At 39.6% G+C, this 20,329-nt stretch overlaps 3 protein-coding genes across 3 annotated transcripts; 2 read left to right on the top strand and 1 right to left on the bottom strand.

The window, feature by feature from the left end:
• Positions 1 to 2,870: 2,870 nt before the first annotated feature.
• Positions 2,871 to 5,354, bottom strand: LOC103478617 (hairy/enhancer-of-split related with YRPW motif protein 1-like). The gene is made up of 5 exons (XM_008432583.2): positions 5,020 to 5,354; positions 4,762 to 4,837; positions 4,511 to 4,594; positions 4,290 to 4,371; positions 2,871 to 4,187 (listed from the first exon to the last, which is right to left on the bottom strand). Exons 1-5 carry the CDS (start codon positions 5,190 to 5,192, stop codon positions 3,580 to 3,582), a joined length of 1,023 nt encoding a protein of 340 aa, XP_008430805.1. The 5' UTR covers positions 5,193 to 5,354; the 3' UTR covers positions 2,871 to 3,579.
• Positions 5,355 to 14,665: 9,311 nt separating this feature from the next.
• On the top strand, positions 14,666 to 15,592 carry fabp4b (fatty acid binding protein 4b). Its single transcript, XM_008432584.2, has 4 exons — positions 14,666 to 14,850; positions 14,940 to 15,115; positions 15,208 to 15,309; positions 15,470 to 15,592. The coding sequence occupies exons 1-4, from the start codon at positions 14,778 to 14,780 to the stop codon at positions 15,521 to 15,523; spliced, it is 405 nt and encodes a 134-aa protein (XP_008430806.1). The 5' UTR covers positions 14,666 to 14,777; the 3' UTR covers positions 15,524 to 15,592.
• A 1,433-nt stretch (positions 15,593 to 17,025) lies between these two features.
• On the top strand, positions 17,026 to 19,996 carry LOC103478619 (protein FAM8A1-like). The gene is made up of 5 exons (XM_008432585.2): positions 17,026 to 17,695; positions 18,844 to 18,964; positions 19,347 to 19,470; positions 19,570 to 19,709; positions 19,808 to 19,996. The coding sequence occupies exons 1-5, from the start codon at positions 17,233 to 17,235 to the stop codon at positions 19,950 to 19,952; spliced, it is 993 nt and encodes a 330-aa protein (XP_008430807.1). The 5' UTR covers positions 17,026 to 17,232; the 3' UTR covers positions 19,953 to 19,996.
• The last annotated feature ends 333 nt before the right edge of the window (positions 19,997 to 20,329 follow it).

The raw sequence follows: 20,329 nt of genomic DNA, 5'->3' as shown, positions 1-20,329 counted from the left end.
TATCTATCTATCTATCTATCTATCTATCTATCTATCTATCTATCTATCTATCTATCTATCTATCTATCTATCTATCTATCTATCTATCTATCTATATACTAGATAGAAATTAGATAGATAGCGGGTTAGCTATCTGTTTAGCTAGTTAGCCAGATAGCTTCCTCTCTCTCTCTCTCTCTTTCTGTGTATCTCTCTCTCTCTGTGTTTAGCTATCTTGCTAGCTAGCTAGATAAATAGACTGAAAGCTAGTTGGCTAAATTTTTTCATGGCCAACATTTTATCAATAGGGCTAGCTAGTTAGATAAATAGAAGGAAAGGTACTTATCAATCTTTCTTGATAGCCAACATTTTATTTATTTATCTAGCTAGCTAGCTAGCTAGCTCTCTATCTTTTTGTTAGTGACTGTTTATGTTTTTCAAGTTTAACGCCACAACTCTTATCATATGAAAGGCGTCGGTGTTGGGAGTTGGCAGAAGATGGAGGATTTTCAGTGTTTTCTGATGATGTCATGACGATGACGACGATGATGTTGATAAAATATTTGTATGTTTCGTGAAGAGTGACAGTCGATATGTACGCTATAAATCTGGTTCGGGTGCATCTGTTATCTCCCCCATGCCGCCTACTCATGCTCGACACACATAGATTCAGACCACTTCCTCTGAGATGAATTGTATTGTTGTTAGGAATGTATTTGCCTAAAGGGAGTAACTGTACATCTGCATATTCACACCTTTTTCAACCAGTCATTTGCCAAATAAATAGCTCTCCTAGGATCTCTGGAGATGAGTCTCACAAAATGAATGAATGTTATGAGACCAAACTGGTGTCATACACAGTGTCTTGGACAGTGGAATGTGCTGTTGCTCCCATCTTAATATTTGATAGTGTGAACCTAAAGTATGTCTGTGTGGGCGACTAGGCATCATTAGCATCTTTTCTCCTTAGAGGTTTAGGTAGATAATGGATGCAAGAAGCTTTACATACAGCACACTGAAGTAGTCTGTTTTTAACCTTCAGAATACCACTGATATCTGCCTGCGTAGTCTGCTGCTTGTGTTTTTTTCCCCCTCTTCATATTTTTCTCTGTGAAAGCTTTGCTGAATAAAGGTTTGGGAGTTCTGTGAACATGGCATGCACCATCTATTACGTTTCTGTAATAAAACACAAGGGGAATTGTAAACTGCCAAATAAAAGAACCAGTTATCTACACACCTTGAGAACTGCAGTCTGCAAAAACCAATTTTTCCATTTCATTTCATTTAGTCTTAATACATTTCAAATAAACCATATGAATATTTTCAATGGTAAGACTAACAGAGAGGACAAACCAATATAGCTGTACGTCACGCTTGGAATTTGCGTTTTCTATTTATAGAAACCAAATTTTTATTTCTAAATGTTTTACAAGCAAACACACTGATAAACTCTATTAATCAGGTTTTATAATCGGCCAAAAACAATTCAAAATAGATCTGAATGGTGAGTTCCTAACATTCCTATTGAACACATTTCATCACAAACATAAAGAAGCAACAATGATTGTTAATTGCAAATTAATTATAAGAAAAGGCTAACATTGTCGATATACTACAGAAAAACAATCAATGAAAGATAAAGACACACTTAATAATAATAATAATAATAATAATAATAATAATAATAATAATAATAATAATAATAATAATAATAATAATAATAATAATAATAATAATAGGTTGACCTGAAACCCTTGAACTAGCCCTGGCTTGCACAACTTTTTCATGTTTCCACAGAAAGTGTCACCTGTTCAAAATCTATTAGTGTAAGAGTGATCTTCTACCAACAGGTGGCAGCATCCTACTTTAGTCTCAATTTGCAAAGCAGGTCACTGTTTTATTTAAAAAAGAAGGAAGCAAATAAACACTTAGGCTTTCTTTGTGACCTTGTTTTCAACCTACAGATTTGCTTATCAGAAGATGGTAAATTAATTAAAGTTAATATATTTTAGATGAGTGTGTGGCTTTAGTCTGCAGACAACAAATTAAGAACACATTTTACCCGCTGGGTGCTAGAAGGATAAAACTGCCTCACTAAAACAATGAACCTCTAAAAATCTCAATTTATAGAAACCAAACAAGAAACAACCCATTTGAGTCAAGATGTGATTTATGAGACCATCTGCTTCTGCGTTGGTGATACTTAATAACTCTTTCTCCACCAATGTCCCCATCCTGTTCACACTATTGTCTCCGTTCCAGACCAGCCCAGGCTGGTGAGGTCAGGGTAACATTGTAAAGGATTTCCTCTGGCTCTTAATGATTTCCTGGGTATTCATAAGGGCAACAATGCTTTTGGATTCTGTTACTCAAACCTGGCACATGGCAAAGGACCTGCTTTCCAGTTAATAACCTGGATCTTATTAACTTATAATGAACTTCCATGGTGCTACTGCTATAATACACCTGCAGCACAAATACTGATTAGGGAAGAAGCCTATAATCAGATTTCTCAAAGGAATAAGTTTATTAAAAAATGTTGAGGATGAAATAAAACAAAAAAATGCCAGAAATGTTTTTTGGACCCACTTTATTTGTAAAAAAAAAAATAAAATATATAACTGATACATAAACAATCATTTTTAAGTTTCAAGACACGTGTTTTCCAAATGTAGTCCATACAACATTAAATTTATGTTTTTGCACATAGTTGCAATATTGCTAAATAAAACAGAACAAATTAAACAAATTTAAAATGTAGACATCTGTAGTCAACTGGGCCAGACTAACTGGGGCAGTAACTTAAGTTGTTGTTCACCTCAAACTTTTATCTTTCAATGAATGGAGATTTGGCAAACACATGCTTTGCAGGCATTCAAAGGAAAATTATAAGCCAAGATTTTCATGTTAAACACCACTATTCAACTATTTGTAAATGATGATGTCAAAGGCCCATTTTTAGTCTAGCTAAGCCCAAACACTTTAGGTGCAACAACAGCAAACCTTAAGCACATCTTCCAGGACCTCCTTTGTTTTTGGTGTATTTCAGAGACTTGGTTAAAAAGCCACAAAGAGGACTGGCATATAATGTTTTTGTCTCATTGTTACCAATAGATGACAAAGTTATTATTTGTTTAAAAGAAACTTTCGCTTCTTTTTATTTAGTGGTTTGGACAAAATGTTTTTGTGATATTTACTTACAACTTGCATAGGTAAAAGAAAATTGAGTGGTCACCAAAACTCTAGCCCAGGGGCCCATATCCTCCTGTGTCCAGCCCTGGTGGTCGCCAGTTTGCACAGTTTTTTAATTGTATCTGTACAATCAGTCTATCATGGCTCATTCATATTTTTACATCAGTCCTCAACCTGGAGGCGAAAAGATGACCTAAATTAAGCTTTTTAATAACACATCACCTTTTAAGTAAATACAATTCTAAAAGGGCATTACGTCCACCTGCAACTTCTCAAACTTATTTCTAAGCAAAATAAAATTATTTTGATTTATTTTCCTTTAGTTTATTGCCATATGAACAGTTGAAGCAGGATTTGTCGGTGATGGTGGGCACAGCTCAGCTGTTGCCTGGAGTCCAGTGCTCAGCGTCAGAACGCCCCAATCTCCATGCCCCACGGCCTGTAAGGCTTCGACATGGTGGAGGTGGGACTCACTGTACCGATGGCCGTCGGGGAGATGAGAGGAAAGGCCCCAAAGGAGAGGGGGAAGGCCGAAAGCGAGGAGAGAGACGAGACGAGAGGTGGGGACAACTTAGATGTCGGCACAGGTAGACTGAGGGGTAAGGAGCCGTTAGGAGGCACCCTGAGAGACTCTGTGGGGGACAGCATGCTGAGTCTGGACGTTCCAGAAGCCTCACCGGATGAGGAGGATGAAGAAGAAGAAGAGGAGCAGGAAGAGGGTGGGCTGCTGTTTGTTCTGGGCGCAGGTGTCCTGCCCTGAGGGTGCTGTAGAAGAAGATGGTGGGGGAGAGGGGACGGGGCTGTCCCATACGCCGAGCCCCAAGCAAAATGCTCCAGTCCAGTGTGAACCTCCCTCTGGGAGGCGTAGTTGCTGAGGTGGGACACCAAGCGGATCCGCAGGGAGTCTGTGCTGTCCCGGCCCTCGATGATGCTCAGGTAACGGGCTGTCTCTGCCAGACACTCCCTGAAGCCCAGACTGCGGTAATCCTTAGCAAGAGCATGAGCCTCAAAGTAACCTGTGAGGCAAGACAACAGGAACCTGTCAGGTAAGACAACAAGAACGTCCAACTTACAGCAGAAAGTTCTGGCTTGCATTATGACGTCTGAGGATTATTCACCTTTTCCTCCAGATGCATGAAGCATCTTCAGGTGGTCCACTGTCATCTGCAGAATTTCTGCTTTTTCCAATTTAGCTGATCCCTGAAAAGCAGGAAGACAAATATTGTGACTTTACACAAATTTAAACTGAATTTGGCTATAATCTGCATTAAAAGTAAAAAAAAAAAACCCAAAATCATCTGTTTGGGTTTAGGATGTAATGAGGGGAAGAGTAATTCACCTGCTTCTCAAAGGCACTTGGTACCAGTCTTCTCAGCTCTGACAGGCTATTATTGATCCGGTCACGTCTCCTTTTCTCTATTATCTATTTGTAAACATTTCGATATAAATACATATAAACATTCCCTCAGAAAATAGGTTGAGAATATAAATATATAAAATGAATACAAAATGGGTACAATGATAATTGTGACTAGAGGAAGGAGGAAAAGAACTGAGGTTTAAAAAAGTCTCTGCTAGATGTTTGCATACCCCTCTGCGCCTTTTTCTTGCTTGAACTTGTGTCGTGGTGGTGGAGGGTGACATGGATCCTGGAGAGTCAGCTTGACTGAAAGGAAAATATGTCTCAATTTTTTTTTATTTTTTTTTATTATTGTAAAACATGACATGACTTGTAGGCACAATCTATCTTTAACCTAAAAAGAATATTAAATATAATATACATAATGTAAATTCTAAGATATAACATGTAATCTATCATGTATAGTTATTGAAAAAACCCAACCCTACCCATTTTCGTCGCCACTGTCCTTCTCCACCTCCACATTGTCATCCAGCTCGCTGTCTGATGAGCTGTAGTTGAGGCTTCGCTTCATTCTGACGTCCAGGCTCACACGGATGAAGGTGGTTTTAGTTTCACCGAGAGCTGCAGCTGCACAGGGTCCGAGCAACAGTTTGAACATCAGATCTGCTTCTGCTGGGATTACTTTCACAGGGGGGCGGGGCCTAACGATTGAGGTGGGCGTGGTCCCAACTAAACTCGTTAGCGAGCTCGAACTAAAGCTGACACCTAAATGACGTGTTCATTTAAGAAATAAACGCTGTGTATGACTGGAAAGGTTTGAAGAAAGTAGCATTTGTTCTTTATTTTCTGTTAGTAGCTAACAGATGAGCCTCAGTGAAAGACTTCTTGTTACAAGTTTCTTTTTCAGCTTTTTTTTTTTTTTTTTTTAGATTTTCAAAACTCTGAAGCTGAATCTTTTATTTGTTCTTTACTGAATGACAATTTTTTGCTTTTTTTTTTAAAACAAGCACATTTATTTCTTTAAATTATTCTGTTCAGTTGCTTATATACTTATACCTGAGTGTATTTTAGTAACTCTACATTTTTTTTTAAATTATGAATTTGTCCTTACACAGTCTCTTATTTTTCTATTTTTTTCTATTATAATTTTTTTATTTTTGCGCGCTTTCATTTACTTTAACTTTCTATTCAATTCAATTCTATTCTATTCTATTCTATTCTATTCTATTCTATTCTATTCTATTCTATTCTATTCTATTCTATTCCAAACAGAAGCAACAATGCAATTATAATTAGATTAGATAAATGTTGCACTTATAGGGTTCCTGCTCTGAGCCCCCTCCCCCAGCCCTCCACCCCGGCTGTCTCACAGACCCACTACCTTGTTGAGGCACAGCTGTTTCTGCTCCATCAGGTCAGTTGTTAAGTTCATGCACTGGGGAGAGACAAGTGCAGATGAGATCTTGATTCCTGTGAACAACTGCAGAAAGACCAACAATTCCTTCTCTTAGCAAGTCACAGATATTTCCATAATGTCAGGTACAGCATGAAGTGAGGGCGATGATGAGCATCGCACATCTCCCACGTCATTTGAAGATAGCATAATGCAAAGACAGTCATTATTTTAAAAAAATACCATCTTTGTCAGAGTAAACATCTGAAAACTACATTTCCAGTAAGACGTAATGTGCGGAACCACTATAATATATATATTTTTAGTTTTAAGCTGCTTTAGTTTTAAGTCATACAGTTACACTGATCAGAAATGTTGACTCAGTTCTTCTGTGCACGTTGCAAATGGAAGCTCATCAACAGTGCACCACCTTAAAGGCTTCCTCCTTCCCACTGTAATAAAACTTTCCTGAGTTTTTGACCTCAGGCATGAACCTGCAAAAACCACAGACTGTAATGAAGGATGGATACTGATTATTCATTATTATTTGTCAGTGTGATCTTTTAATTTGAACATGAAAAATCAAGGCTTGCAAAGATAATAGATTTTAAATGCTATTAAAATGAGGAAACAAATAAAGAACAATGAATGAACTGTAACAATGGCGAGCTTATATTTGAATTGCGTATGTCTATTAACTGTCATTACTACCATTACTATAATGATGTTGTTTTTTTTTCACCAGCCTTAATTTTTGTTGCCCACAGATGAGATGGATGGATTTATGGGTGGATGGACACATTAAAAAAGCTGGTGCTGCTCAATCATTTGTCACATTGACAGGCAACTTAAAAAAATAGATCTGGAAATAAAAAAAAAAACAAAGAAATTCATACTGACCCTAACTGGAAGATACTTCAAAATTATATATTTTATACCCATAAAATATATAAAGTAGCACTCAGCTATCTCAAACATCAAAGATCTTGTTGAGTTTGAGAAAGCAAGTCAGACAAACTTTCCCTTTTTATCAGATCTTTTATCCTCTCACATACATGACATTTGTTGACTGACAGATAACAGCTTAAAGATGTTTTGAATCGCTTTAATATTGTTTATCATCTTATTATAGTAATGGGTCTCCACTGTGACAGGATTTTTCAGGTGGTTTCCATTATGCATACTCAAACCATTCACACCTCACTGTCAAGGTCCTCTACATTAGCGTCAGCATTCCTCTGTCTCCTTAAGGTCACTAATTATGACGTAGCTTCCCCAAAACCTTGACCTTTGGGCTCTGGCATCAAAACCTTTTCTTTAGGACGGTCAGGGTGAACATTATAAGTGGTCCGATTCTGTTTGAACCTGTTCAGTTTCAGCTCATTTGTTTATGACTGCCACATTTCTCTAGATTATCTTTAAGTTGAACAACCTCAGCAGCATGCCAGCACAGCCGGTGACCGCTGCACTTCATTTAGCACCGGCTCGTAGATGAAACTGCTCTCAAAACCGACCGTGTGCCAGGAAGCTAAAAGGTATAAGCAAGCATTTGTTTGAAACTGGCGTGTGCCCAGCTGCCTTCCTCAATCTTCCCTCAGGTTTCCCTGGGTGACTCTTTTTTTGTGTGTGGGAGAGCGCGGCCCGAGTGTGCGCCTGTGCGTGTTTGTGTGTGTGTTTGCGTGAATGAGAGTGTGTGGGCGTGTTCTGGAGGTGCTGTTTCCCACAACCCCGATCTAATTCCGTGGTAACTCAATCTCCGTGTGAGCTCTTCCCGGCAAGTGTTCTCCCACCCGTCGACAGTCTCTCCCTGGCTGGCTGAGTGTGTCTGACGGAGGTCTAGCCCTCGCTTCCCCCACCTCCTCCCTCGCCCTCCGCCTTGTCCTACACACCCTCCCATCAGGATTGATTTACTATGTCAACCGTCGTGGCAGTCGGCAGCAGCGGCGCTCACAGCCGGGCCTGCATCCTGTGTGCACACCATGTTGACATCTTATACCTGCCACTCAACAACTGCTGCAGTGGGGTTTGTGTTTTGTGGGTGCTGTGGGGAAGGGAGGCTGTCAGGAAGGCACTTGAGCATGTGAGATAATTTCCTTGTTCATGTTTTATTCAGCTGGGGAATGGTGCAGGGGAGTTGGCGAAGGAAAAAGCCTGAACTTTGTTGCACGCAAGACGTATGATATTATGTAAGGAAGGGAAAATGCCACCCAAGTTGGTCCTAAATAAGCCGCCTGACTTGGGGAAATGTCTCCAAGACAGCCCCTGTACAACAATGTTATCCTATGGGCCACAGCTTCCTGCCTGTCCCCTCTTATTCCAGTCAGCACCCAGGCTCTATATCGGGCAGAGAGCAGACCAGGCCTGAGATCCATTCCCACTGTTCAACCACAATACACCCGCCTTCTCATTCTTTACTTTCCTGCCTTTGTTGGCATCCTTTCTATTTGTGCTTTTTTGGATAGGTAAAGCCAAGAAGGATATGTTGACTTCCTTCTTTCTTTGTGTAGCATGGGGTTTTGTTTCTTGTTTCATTCAGTTTTTTTTCTTCCTTTTTTTCCTCTCAGGTTAGAACGCTGCCACTAACCTCTCTGCTTAAGTCACGAGATGAAAAATCTTATTTATTTATTTATTTATTTGACAAACAAGAATAGCTGAATTGAATATATGTCAGTCTTTTTACCCCACAAAGGTACACTGGCCTTATAATTAGCTACTTGGTGCCATTCATCTTTTTGCAAGCTCACAATGGTGGGAAGGCAGATCACAAGACAGATTTCTAAATAAGCACAGCAGGAGACAGCGCATGATGTCTGTCCAGAGACAGGAGCGCAGAGAAGACAGCTTACTTTTAAGGCCATGCATTGTGTCCCCACTGGAAGAACACAGTTTGCATATCAATAGAGTATCAGTATGGTACATGTGTGTTTATATAGCTTTGCTCATCTAGAAGCTGCAATTAAAAAAAAATGTTTTCCCCCAAAATAGATCAAGCTCCATTTTTAGTGTATGAATGATCTCACATTTGTATGTTTCTTGCTGGGAGATGAAGGCGTTTAGAAAGCATGATGCTGCCACCGTCACATTTCATCACATTGATGTTAAGTTCAGGGTAATGTGCAGTGTTATTTTATTTTTTATCACTCATAGTGTTCTAGCAAAGCATTCAATGTCAGACTCATTTAACGGGAACGCCTTCTTCTGCTTGTTTTGTGAGTCATCTATGAGAACCAGTGGCAAACTTTAAATGGCACTTTTTATGACCTTTTTTCAACAATGTCTTTTTGCCACTTCCAAAAAGGCCAGATACATGGAATGCATGACTAATATCCATCCTGTTGATGTACACTTTGTTGAATAAAAAATATTATATTTAAGGGATGTTGGGTATAAGAGACAGAATGCAAATATATTTCAAATTATATTCTGATTCAGATTTTTATTTATAATATTAAAAATAAATAAATAAATAAATAAATAAATAAATAAATAAATAAATAAATAAATAAATAAATCCTTTTTTCTCCACTTCAAAACCTCACCTTGTTTCGACCTACCAATTAAAATACCATTGCAATATATTGACATTTGTGACTGTTGTGGGACAAAATGCGAAAGCATTCAAAATTTGCAAGTGACTGTAAATGCAGGCAGATTAAATAAAGGAAAAAAAGGGTCAGTTTGCTGTGCGATGAGTTTATTATTATGCATACATACAAAGCTTTCTCTTTTTAAAAAGAGAGCCGGCTCCTTTCCCAGTGGATGCTCTCTGCCAGCTGTCTGCTCTGCAGTGAAGTAGTGCTTTCCCAAGCTCTGACCTGTGGGAAAATCTGTTGTGGCCAGTAATTGATTCCGCCCTGCCAGCCCCATTACTCTCCACTGCAGTCAAACTGCCAGTGATCTGCTGAAAGCCCCTGTTAGCACAGCCCCCTTTACTTTTTCTCTTCACTCTTACACAAACATGAAGCAGAGTCCAAGCAAGTCCCACCGTTAGATCTATTAAGTTGATTTCTTAACATTTCTAAGAGTAAAGTTTATAAGAAGCCTATTAAAAAAATTATCCTCTCTATATTTATTGTTAAAAAAAAACTCCAAGTGTTGTATGTTATTTTTGTAAAGTGTTTTTCTTGAGATTCATCCCTAAAACAAAATGTTGTGTCATCAATGTATTGTCTTAATACAGTCCCTTTCACTTAAAGGGACTAATTTGATTATTTCTTTAGCTGGGTAGCTGCATGACAGACACAAACACACCCTCATGAGCTTGTCATAAAATATTCAGTGCAGTCAGCTGCAGAGATGGTTGACTTGCTTCCCTCTGCCCAACACTTACCACATGTCTAAATAAAGATAAGTGCACTCCCCTCCTTCCAATTAGTGTTCAATTATGGGGGCTGTGCTCCGCGCATATGCATCTGTGCTTCCCAGTCAGCAGGAGTGTGTGCGTGTGAGCTTGCAAGGTTACACCAGGATTACCGGGGCCATGGGAGGAGGATAAAAGCGTGCATCCTAACACACTGCATATTCACATGATGATCCTCTAACTTCTTGCCATACCGATTAGGTGGCGTCACTTTGAACCGGGCCTACTTAGGACCTGTGGAAAATAATCACTCCTTGTGAGCTGCAGAAAGACACGAGTGGCCTCAAGCCGAGTGATTTATCAAGGATTCTCATGACTCTGGTGGGCTTTATATAACTACCAGCTGAGGGGTGCACTTTCCCATATTGTAAGGGGTCAGGAGGCCACCCTCTGAGCGCTGCGCCAGAGGAATTCCATCCCACTGTTTGGAGATCTGAGAATGGATAAAAGACGAGGGAACTGTACTTTGTGCATCAGTTTAGCTCCTGGTGACCCCCACCCACTCACCCACTGACTGAACCCCATGAACAGCTCTCTCCCTACACAGCTTGCTTCATTGACAGAACAAGCAGCTTCACTGTGAAAGGGACCCCCCACCCCCCTCCCTGGCCCCCCTTCACCCTCTTTCCTTCAACTCTCCCTTCGCAGCCCCACCGTCGGTGTGCTGCAAACCAGCAGCCCGAGGCTCAGGGAACGTGTGGGATAAAGGGATGAGAGGGAAGATCAAAGCAGGAAGCATGAAAAAGCTCAAAGCACACAAGCAAGAGCCACCTCCCTGACCCTGTCACAAACACACACACATGCACGCACACGCACACACACACTCTTCACCCGGGCCACGCAGCATGGCCTGGCGCCTGCCTCTATGCTTCTCCCTGCAGCTGCAGAAAAAGGCAAAGAGGAGAGGGCACATCGCTCAGGTCGTGTGAGCCTCTCTGATGGTAGTTTGGAACTGCTGGGAACCTGACCTGAACTGATGCCCCCTGCTGGTGCCAGACTTGCAGCACACACCTGTTCAATGCCACTCATCAAACTTGAAGTCCCATTTTTCTTCACTTAAAGGGGCAGTATTATGTGTTTTCCCAGCCACATAGCAATATTTAATAGCACAATCAACTATCTTACTTTCAGTGGTGATACAAATGTTGCATATATCATGAAAGAATTTGACTTTGCAATTTAATGCCCTGAAATTATTTAGGCCTCTGTTTAGGCCTATTAGAGGCTGCTCTTTCCAAGCACTCCACCTTCAGGAGATTGCTCCTGTATTAACCATTTAATAGCATTTTTTTTTTTTTACCAGCGTTGCACTCAGAGGTAGCTTGCACAATAAGCTCAGCAGATGCACGACTCCACTAGGGGTTTGCTAATTACTGCTGGCTAGTCTGAGGAGCAGAATCTGCTTGTAAGATTGGAAATTGCTACTCCTGTCCTAACAATCGTTTTGCACAACTGAATGGTTGCCATGGGAGATAAAAAGATTTCTCAGACATGCATGAAAGAACCAAAGCAACAGTTCAGGTATGTTTTTGATGAGAGAATAACATTATAACATGATGCAAAGCCAAAAAAAATCCCCAAACTGTTTTACATAATACTTCCTCTTTAAGAAGGATTACACATAACTAGAAGGTGGTTTAGTTACAATTTGTCAGAGGTGCTGAAAAAGCCTGATAATATATAAACTATATCATTTTCACGGCTTGATTTTATGAGCTGCAAGCCATTATCATCAGAATTAACAGAAAGAAACACTTGAAGCATGTCACTCTGTGTATTTATATAGTTTCTGCCCAGGTCCCTCTTGAAAATGAGATCTAGATCTCAGTGTTGTTTTACCTGATTACCAGGTAAGTAATGCTATTCAGAATTGAACTGCAGACATAAACTAAGTTTTTTTTTTAAAACAATAATCTAACTGATTAAAACGCATGCGTATTTGAACTTTGATGTCTTGTGTTCTCTTATTATTATTATTTTTTTTATTTATTTTTTTTATTCTGATGCACAGCCTCCCCAACCAGATTCATACCATGTCACACCAAGTTCAGTACCAAACATAATCAGCCATGACCCAGTTTTACCTGCTGGCACATAAAGTTGCAGTTTACAAAAAGCTCAGTCAGACACTAGAAGCTCCTCCTTGGCCCTGAGGATCCTCTCTCCATTATTCATGAGTGCTCAGGTTGGACCCTGGGAACAAGCTAAACGAGGCCCTGTGTCAATACGCAACACTGGCCGCCACAATGAGCTCTGCCTCCAACTACACTGTTGACAGACACCGACACAAAGGGGCTGAAAGGGGTCCCCCTCCGTTCTCACACACACTGAAGAATGAGTCAGTGTGCGTCCGCTCAGAGCTGTGTTTGTACAGTATACGCAGCTTTTGTTCCTGGCCACTGTTCTCCCATCAATGGGGTCTGAAAGTGTTGATGAAAATCACAAGGAAGGGACTCCTCTGTGGATGCCAGCAAGAGTTCATGTTCATTAGACAGGCTCTGGGGCTGCTGGACGGCACCTGTATGTACACAGAGAAACCCCGGCTGACAGAACAACAAGTAATCAGCTTATTGGATTGGTAAACAGTCTCCCAAGACACATTGCAGCCAAGCCTCCTTTACATCGTGACTGTCATTGAAGGTAACATATGTGTGAAGCACTAAATGAAATCCTTAAGTTGCGTGACATTGTTCATATTCATTCTTTTTCTTTGGTTTAATGTTGTTGGAAATTTTCCAAAATGCCAAAAGTATTTTAAAAAAATTTCAAAGTGTTGACACCAATGCTCTTTAGCATGAGAGCTTAGAATGAAATATGTTTTTGTTTTTACTATTTCCACAGTAATTCCAAGCCAAATAATCCATAAAAATATAAGAAACAGTCCCTCCATAGAACAACAACCTTAATGTGATGGAGATGTTGGGTGTCTAATTCTTGGGCCTATGTTTTCCAAGGCTCTAAAAATGTCAGGTGGGGGATTAGCATAAAAGTGATTTGGTAATCTGCATAGTTACAAATCACTGACCTTGATTTGCCTGGCCCAGTTTGGGAAAACACTGGCAGCAACCATAAACCCAGCCTGTTTGGAGGTAAAGACATAAAGTTGTTAAAGATCTTCCTTCAGGGAATTGCTTGGTCTCAAGGAAGCTCCCTCCAGGTACATTTTGCACCTACAGGGAGGAATATTGAGGTTAGTTGGGGTGCAATCAGAGGCAAGCAATAACAATATTTGATTGAACAGCAATTTAAAATAACCCCAATGTTAGGAAAAGAGCAGTAAAATGTTTTTGTTTTCTCAAATAGAAAACTTACAAGCTAATGATTAGCTACTTAGTTGCTTCACATTGTGGTTTAATGAAATTACCTACCTCATAATTTTATTTTTTTCCTTTTTGATTTGCTGGGTGTCTATGAAATCCTCATAGTTCCTTCCTTTCATGTTCTTATCAACATAAAAATGCTGTATAATTTCCCCATCGAGATCTGCTATTATATGTCAATGTGTTTTATTTATTTACTTAATACATTTTTGTTTTGTTTTTTACAGTGAATTGTTAGGACCTTTATGTTTCCAAAAATATGTTCATCAAAAAAAAAAAAAAAAAGACTTTAAAATTATGGCAGTGTATTTAAAAAATCTCTGATAATAGAAGTGTCCCCTATCTAACGCACTAAAACATAAAACAGATATTAGAAATAAATGTTTCTCCGTGTCAGAGAATAGGGGGCCACATGGGCTACTTCTATCCAAGTGCCCTAAATAATTTGAAGTCATTCGGACACTTCACACTTGAATTGCTTTACAAATGCCGCCATCTGCCGGTTCACATCTAAATTACCACAAGTTTCAAAGATTTAAATGTTCAATGCCCTTATCTTTACGAGCATTTTAATTTAAAATGCATATAAGAACAAATGAATTAGCTGTTCAAATACGCCTGAGTTTGCCAGTTTTACAGTGTATGTTTGCCTGAAGGGCCTTTTGAAACAGAGGAACTCATTTTCAAGGATAAGGACAAAAAAGACAGTATACAAATAATTTTTAAATAAAATACATAATATGTTATTTAACGAGGACATTAGTAGTTTTACATATTTAAAAAGCATTAAATCTTTTACAAACAAATTATTTTTAAAAATGTCAATAGGGAAAGCACAAAAAGCATGCATATTGGTCCTTTTATGCAGTCAGGCAGAAATCAGGTGATCCTATTACACGATTATCTGCTCGCTTTAAACAATGCTGAAGTCAGTAAAGCCGAAGCCAAAACCAAAAGCGATCATCACATGATTCAATTATTATTATTTTTTAATTATTCGAGACCACGCCCCCTAATCTGGCCATTTCCAAAGCGACGGGGCACCTGCTGATGATTGGTGCTCGGGAGTTATCCGCCGGCTTGAAATAGGGAAGTTTGTCACATCGCCTGTGTCCGGCGTTTAGATTGTGAAGTGTTTCGTGGTGCTGATTGAGCTCTTTCTCTGGCATCATGGTCGAGCAGTTTGTAGGAAAGTGGACTCTAGTCTCCAGCGACAACTTCGATGAATACATGAAGGCAGTCGGTAAGAGTCTCTCTTTTATTATTATTATTATTATTATTTTTTTTTAAATGAGTGAGTTTTAGTTGCATATACATTCTTTTTGTCTATAGGTATGAGCTTTGCCACTCGCCAGATGGGGAACCTGGCAAAGCCCAACCTGATCATCAGCGTGGCGGATGACGGGGTCGTTTCCATAAAGGCTGAGAGCACTTTGAAGACGACCGCGATCCAGTTCAAGCTGAACGAGGAGTTTGATGAGACGACGGCAGACGGGCGCAACGCAAAGGTGGATCATTCTGTCGTTAAAGTGTCCTTTTTATATTACGATCCAAACTCCTCCACGTTTACCCGTTTTCCTTTTCTTATCCCCCCCATTAGTCCATCTTCACATTGGAGAATGGGAAACTTATGCAGAAACAATCCTGGGAAGGAAAGACTACGACCCTGGAGAGAGAGGTTCAAGATGGGAAACTTACGGCTGTGAGTAAAATGTCTTGTCACACTTTAATAGCTTGTCCTTTTTAAAATGTAGTTCACTACTTCTAATGAAACTAAACCAGTGTAAAAATGTATTTAAGTTTTTAGTAATCTTTAAATTGACCATTTTAAAATGACAAATGGTTCATCTTTGTCTCAACAGAAATGTATCATGGATGATGTTGTTGCAGTTAGGACCTATGAAAAGGCAGCATAACCTCCCTGTGATGAACTGGATGCTAATGAATTGAGGTTTATGAAGCTCTAAATAAAACGCATGATGCTACTTTCTGTGTGGTTGTGGTTAATTAAGATGAGCTCTACACCTTTTTTTAATGCTTTTTTTTGGCTTCAAATGTAATCTCTGTAAATCTGCAGTACAATTGTGGGTGGAGCTTATGTTCTGCCCCCCTCTGTACAAGTTTTTAATTCTGAGCTTTCAAAGCTACTTATCAGCACAAGACTGATTGAACTGGGATGATTTCCAAGACTAATCATAGCTTGGAGACTCTAATGCCTCTTATTGCTTCATGGACTTGGTACCATGCCTGTTTTTTTTATTAATGAAAGTTAGCTGGATGAAACCATTTAATGCAAAAAGCATTAGTTTGCTGGGATGTAAGCCTGAAGGACGAGAAATGCTGCATTCCTTATGACGTGGATTTGGGAGGTAAAATCCCTGCTTCGGTTGGTACTGGGATCCCTCTGTGTGCAGGAGGCCTTTTATCTTGCACAGATGGGGTGGGGGGGATTGAAACGAGCACCTAATTAGGGGGGGGTCGGGTTCTCTGAAACTGGGTCGACTCATGAATCCACAGGCTGCAGCTGAATGCTTGAATTGGCTTTGGGCCAACAATAACACTGAACATGAGCATATTTTGTCAAGTGCATTTCCATTGAAAACTACTAGAACTTTTCTTTTTTTCCTTTTTCCTCCCCTCTTTAACCCCATTAGTCTGGATTAAGCTTTGTGTGGATGGGGGGTGGAGGATTTAGGAAGCAGACTACTTTGAATTGGCTTTACCCTCTTAAACACAATCATACTATTAGCTGCTGAATTCATGTATTGTTCTAAATCTACTTATCTGCTCCTTCTGGTTATAAAGAGTCTAGCCAAGACTGTCCTAGTAAATGTTAACTCTTCAGGATGGGTTTAGCCATAGTTATTTGTGGCTCATAATGGATATCAAAGTGCCATAGTCAAATCTCAAAATTGTACAGTCCATTTTTCAGCAAGTAGCAAACGGCTTGAAGAAATTGGGGTACAAATGCATACACCAAGTAAAGGCTAAAGAATGTTAAATGTTCTAATTAGGTCTAGACTTTGGGCCTTTCTTGCACATAATGAAACTGTTCATTTACTCAATCTTTAGTCATTGCAATGGGTAGTTTGTTCAACAGGTGTTTTTTTTTTTTTTTTTTCTAAGTGTACCTTGAGTGTAGCTCCATCCATTTTCACATTTGAAGCCCCAGTAATTTTTGTTAAATTAAAATTTTTTAAAGTGTATGGGTGAAGGAGCTTCTATTAAAGGCTAAATTATTTAACCAATTTTGTGTGAGCATACATTAATACTATAGAGATCATTTTAAGGGTGTTTACCAGAGGGCCAAAGATGCTTCGAGTCTCTTAAAAATAAATGAAAACAGATTCTCATTTAGTTTCTATCTTGCAGAAAAGCTGACATCTTGTGACTGATTCTTGTAATAGCAGGTAAATATTGGACGGTACTACTGCATTGAGAAGGGGGGCACATTCCTCTTATTTGAAATTAGTTTGTGAATATACAATGTAGCTGATGGCAAACCTATGTGCAACTCTAGTTTCTCAGTTAGCAGTAATGTTCAAAAATGTCACCATAATTATTTGACTTCTTCCGGATGAACTAATCCAACCTTACGTCCGCACGTCATGGTTCGCCTGTAAACATGGCAGACCAAGAAAACACTGTCATGGAAGCGGACAAGAGAAAGAATAAACCTTTCGTTGAACAAGTTAAGGCGCTGCTTGACGACGTTACCCACAGAACAGACGAGCAGAAGAGTCCAGAGCCTAAAAACAAGTCCGTCGAAAGCTGCTCGACTGTGGAGTACTGTGAGAAGCTACAGGCATGGATGTGGCAGTACTACACTGGATATGTGAACTGGCAAAGCTGGCTGCTAGCTTCAACTATGACCGTCCCACCCTGTTTACAGCCACCCAGCGGAACGTCCACGGCTCTTGTTTTTGATCCTCAGAACTGGCAAAATGCTTCCTTTGGCCTCCCGCTGTTGCCTTATCCACCTACGGTTCATTCCCCGAGCAGCCGAGCGGGGGAAGCGGCTGTCGGGGCCCCAGCGGCCGCTCAGCAGCAGCAGCCGCAGCGGGATCATGGACATGCACAGAGACAGGGTAAAGGCTGCCGACCTGAACGCCTTTGTTTACACTCAACCGACTTTGCTGTGTACAAATGAAATCATGGCCTACTGTGTGATTTGTATGGTGACGGGAGGGAAAAACAAAATCGTGGCCACGACTTTTTTAATGACTTAATAATTATCATTAATAATGGACAAATCCGATCTCATTTCGTTTTATTTCAATCTCTGAATGAATTGTAAGCACATTGCTTGCTGGTTAGGCAGGAAGCGATTCTTAGCAGCACTTTCGGCTACTTAAAAAGCTCCAGCTTCCACCTAAGCAATACGTTGACCTCGGGGAAGTTGAACATTTCTTCACCCATCACGTTTAATTCGTGGCCTCGAGTTATTAAGTCGTGCCCACGAATTAATCAAGTCGTGGCCTTGAGTTTTTTTTCTCTTCCATGTCACCTGACGGGCTCGGTAGGTTTGCGTTTATGATTATTTCTGTCACACAACTTTAAAAGAACTCTTGATAAAAATACAGAAATACAGAATCCCCCAATATTTTGTAAGAATAGTATAATTAGTTAAAAACGTATTCTAGCGTTCAAAATAAAAGAAAAAAATTCTCAACTACAGCTAAAACTAATAAAATGTGTATGTGTGTGTGTGTGTTTGAAAGAGTTTTAAATATGATTGCTGGTCTGCACAACTTTTGTCTGCTAATCAAGTTGTGCTATTTAAAGTTTGCTTGAGCTTCTGTATAATTTACCCAACATATTTTGTCACAGTTTGGCTTCTACTGTAATATCTACTGTAATTTTTAAAAGTGATATGTGTCTGGTGGCATTGTTGTATTCTATACTTCCAAATATGACAAAGCATTAATTAGGGAATGTTTTTTGACACTGACATTATGACATTATTGCATTATTAGAGTTGCAGAATTTGCATAATCCTTGGTTAGAGATTTTATTGGAAAGCCTTTAATAGTCCTTTAAAACTCAATGACTTTCTAGAAAATTCAAGTATTTGTTGAGATCTTCCAATTTCTAAGGTACAGAAGGAAGTAGTAAAACTTTCATTCCAGATTGCAAATGAATTATTTCTCGTTTCATTTGAATACTGTGGATTTGAAGGTTATGTTCTTTTGAAACACAGCTGCCAACCTTTAATTTTCATACTTCTTCTCACCAGGTCGAGAATACAGCATCCCTTCACCTCTCCAAAGACTTATGGCAGAGATGGTGGATTTCTTCATATTGTTCTTCATCAAAGCAACCATAATCATCAGTATCATGCACCTAAGTGGAATTAAGTGAGTTCATTTTGTTAACCTGGGAGAAAGGCGACAGATTTTTTTAAATTTTTTTATTATCCTACTTGGAAAGTTAAATGTATACACTCCTTGCAAAACTATTTGGGAATTTATTTGTCAGACCAGCACAAAGTAGTTTGGTAAAATGTGGTAAAAGGAACTGAATACTTTCATTTATTTTATTGTTTTACAAATAAAACTGAAATGTGTTGGGTGTTGTTTTTTTTTTATTCAACTCTTCTAGTCTTATACCCCTAAATAAAATAGACCTATTCCTAACTGTGCTAAAGTTTGTTGCTGTGCTCCAACAAATGACACGAAAAAGGCATTCTTAGGTGGAAAAGTCTCAACTGTTTGCATCTGGATCTGTTTTGCTTCTCAGAGACGTTTCCAAGTTTGCCATGCATTTCATAGTGGAGGAAATCGATGAAGACACATCGATGGAGGAGTTGCAGAAAATGATGCTCGTTGCCCTCGTGTATCGGATATTAGTTTGTTTTTATGAGGTGAGAAGCTTTAATAGTATTTCATAGTTTCCCAGGGGCCAGCTGCATATAGCTGCAGACAAGAAGTGACGCAGGTGCATCTCTCCCTCCTGCATTCAGATTGTATGCATTTGGGGAGCTGGCGGTGCCACTCCAGGGAAATTTCTCATCGGACTCAGAGTTGTTACGTGCGATTCGTCGGTTCTGGTTCAGCCCAATAGGGTGCTTGTAGTGCCGGCAACAAATGTTTCCCTGTCCGCGTAAGCAACTTACTTTCTATATCTTTTTTTTTTTTCTTCTTAAATCTATCCCAACTCTTCCTCAAACATTGACCCTGTCCTCATGTCTTCCTCTGCAGGTCAACGGTCCGAGCCCTGAACAAGAACTTCTCCATTGCCTTCTTTTTCCCAGCATTTATCACGCTCCTCTTCTTTCAGCACAACAGGACTGTCTACGACATGGTTGCTGGTACGATAGTTGTCAAGCGCTCCAGAATCAGATGACACTGAAGCTGACAGAAAAAATTCTATCTATCTATATATATATATATATATATATATATATATATATATAAAATGAGAGTGCAGGAGTAAAACAACTCTGATCAGGAACAAGATGACATCTTTAAAACAGAAAGAAAAAACATGTGACACTGCTGTGAAGAGAAGAGATTTAGGACCGGTGCCGAGTCTGAAACACTTCAGTATGAACTTTTTAGGTTCACTGTTTGGTGTATTTCTGCACTCAGTGTCTGTTTGCTGCTTTATACTGAGGAGGGATGAAGGTAACTGCATTATTTTCTTGTTAACACAAGCTTGCCTTGTTTATAATTGTCCCCCTATTAAGGGTGAATGCCAGGTATGGATCAGTGTTTGAATTG

Source organism: Poecilia reticulata, linkage group LG16 (assembly GCF_000633615.1).
Source record: "Poecilia reticulata strain Guanapo linkage group LG16, Guppy_female_1.0+MT, whole genome shotgun sequence".
NCBI lineage: Eukaryota > Metazoa > Chordata > Actinopteri > Cyprinodontiformes > Poeciliidae > Poecilia > Poecilia reticulata.
The sequence above is the reverse complement of the archived record's forward strand: the minus strand, read 5'-3'. Positions and strand labels throughout refer to the sequence as shown.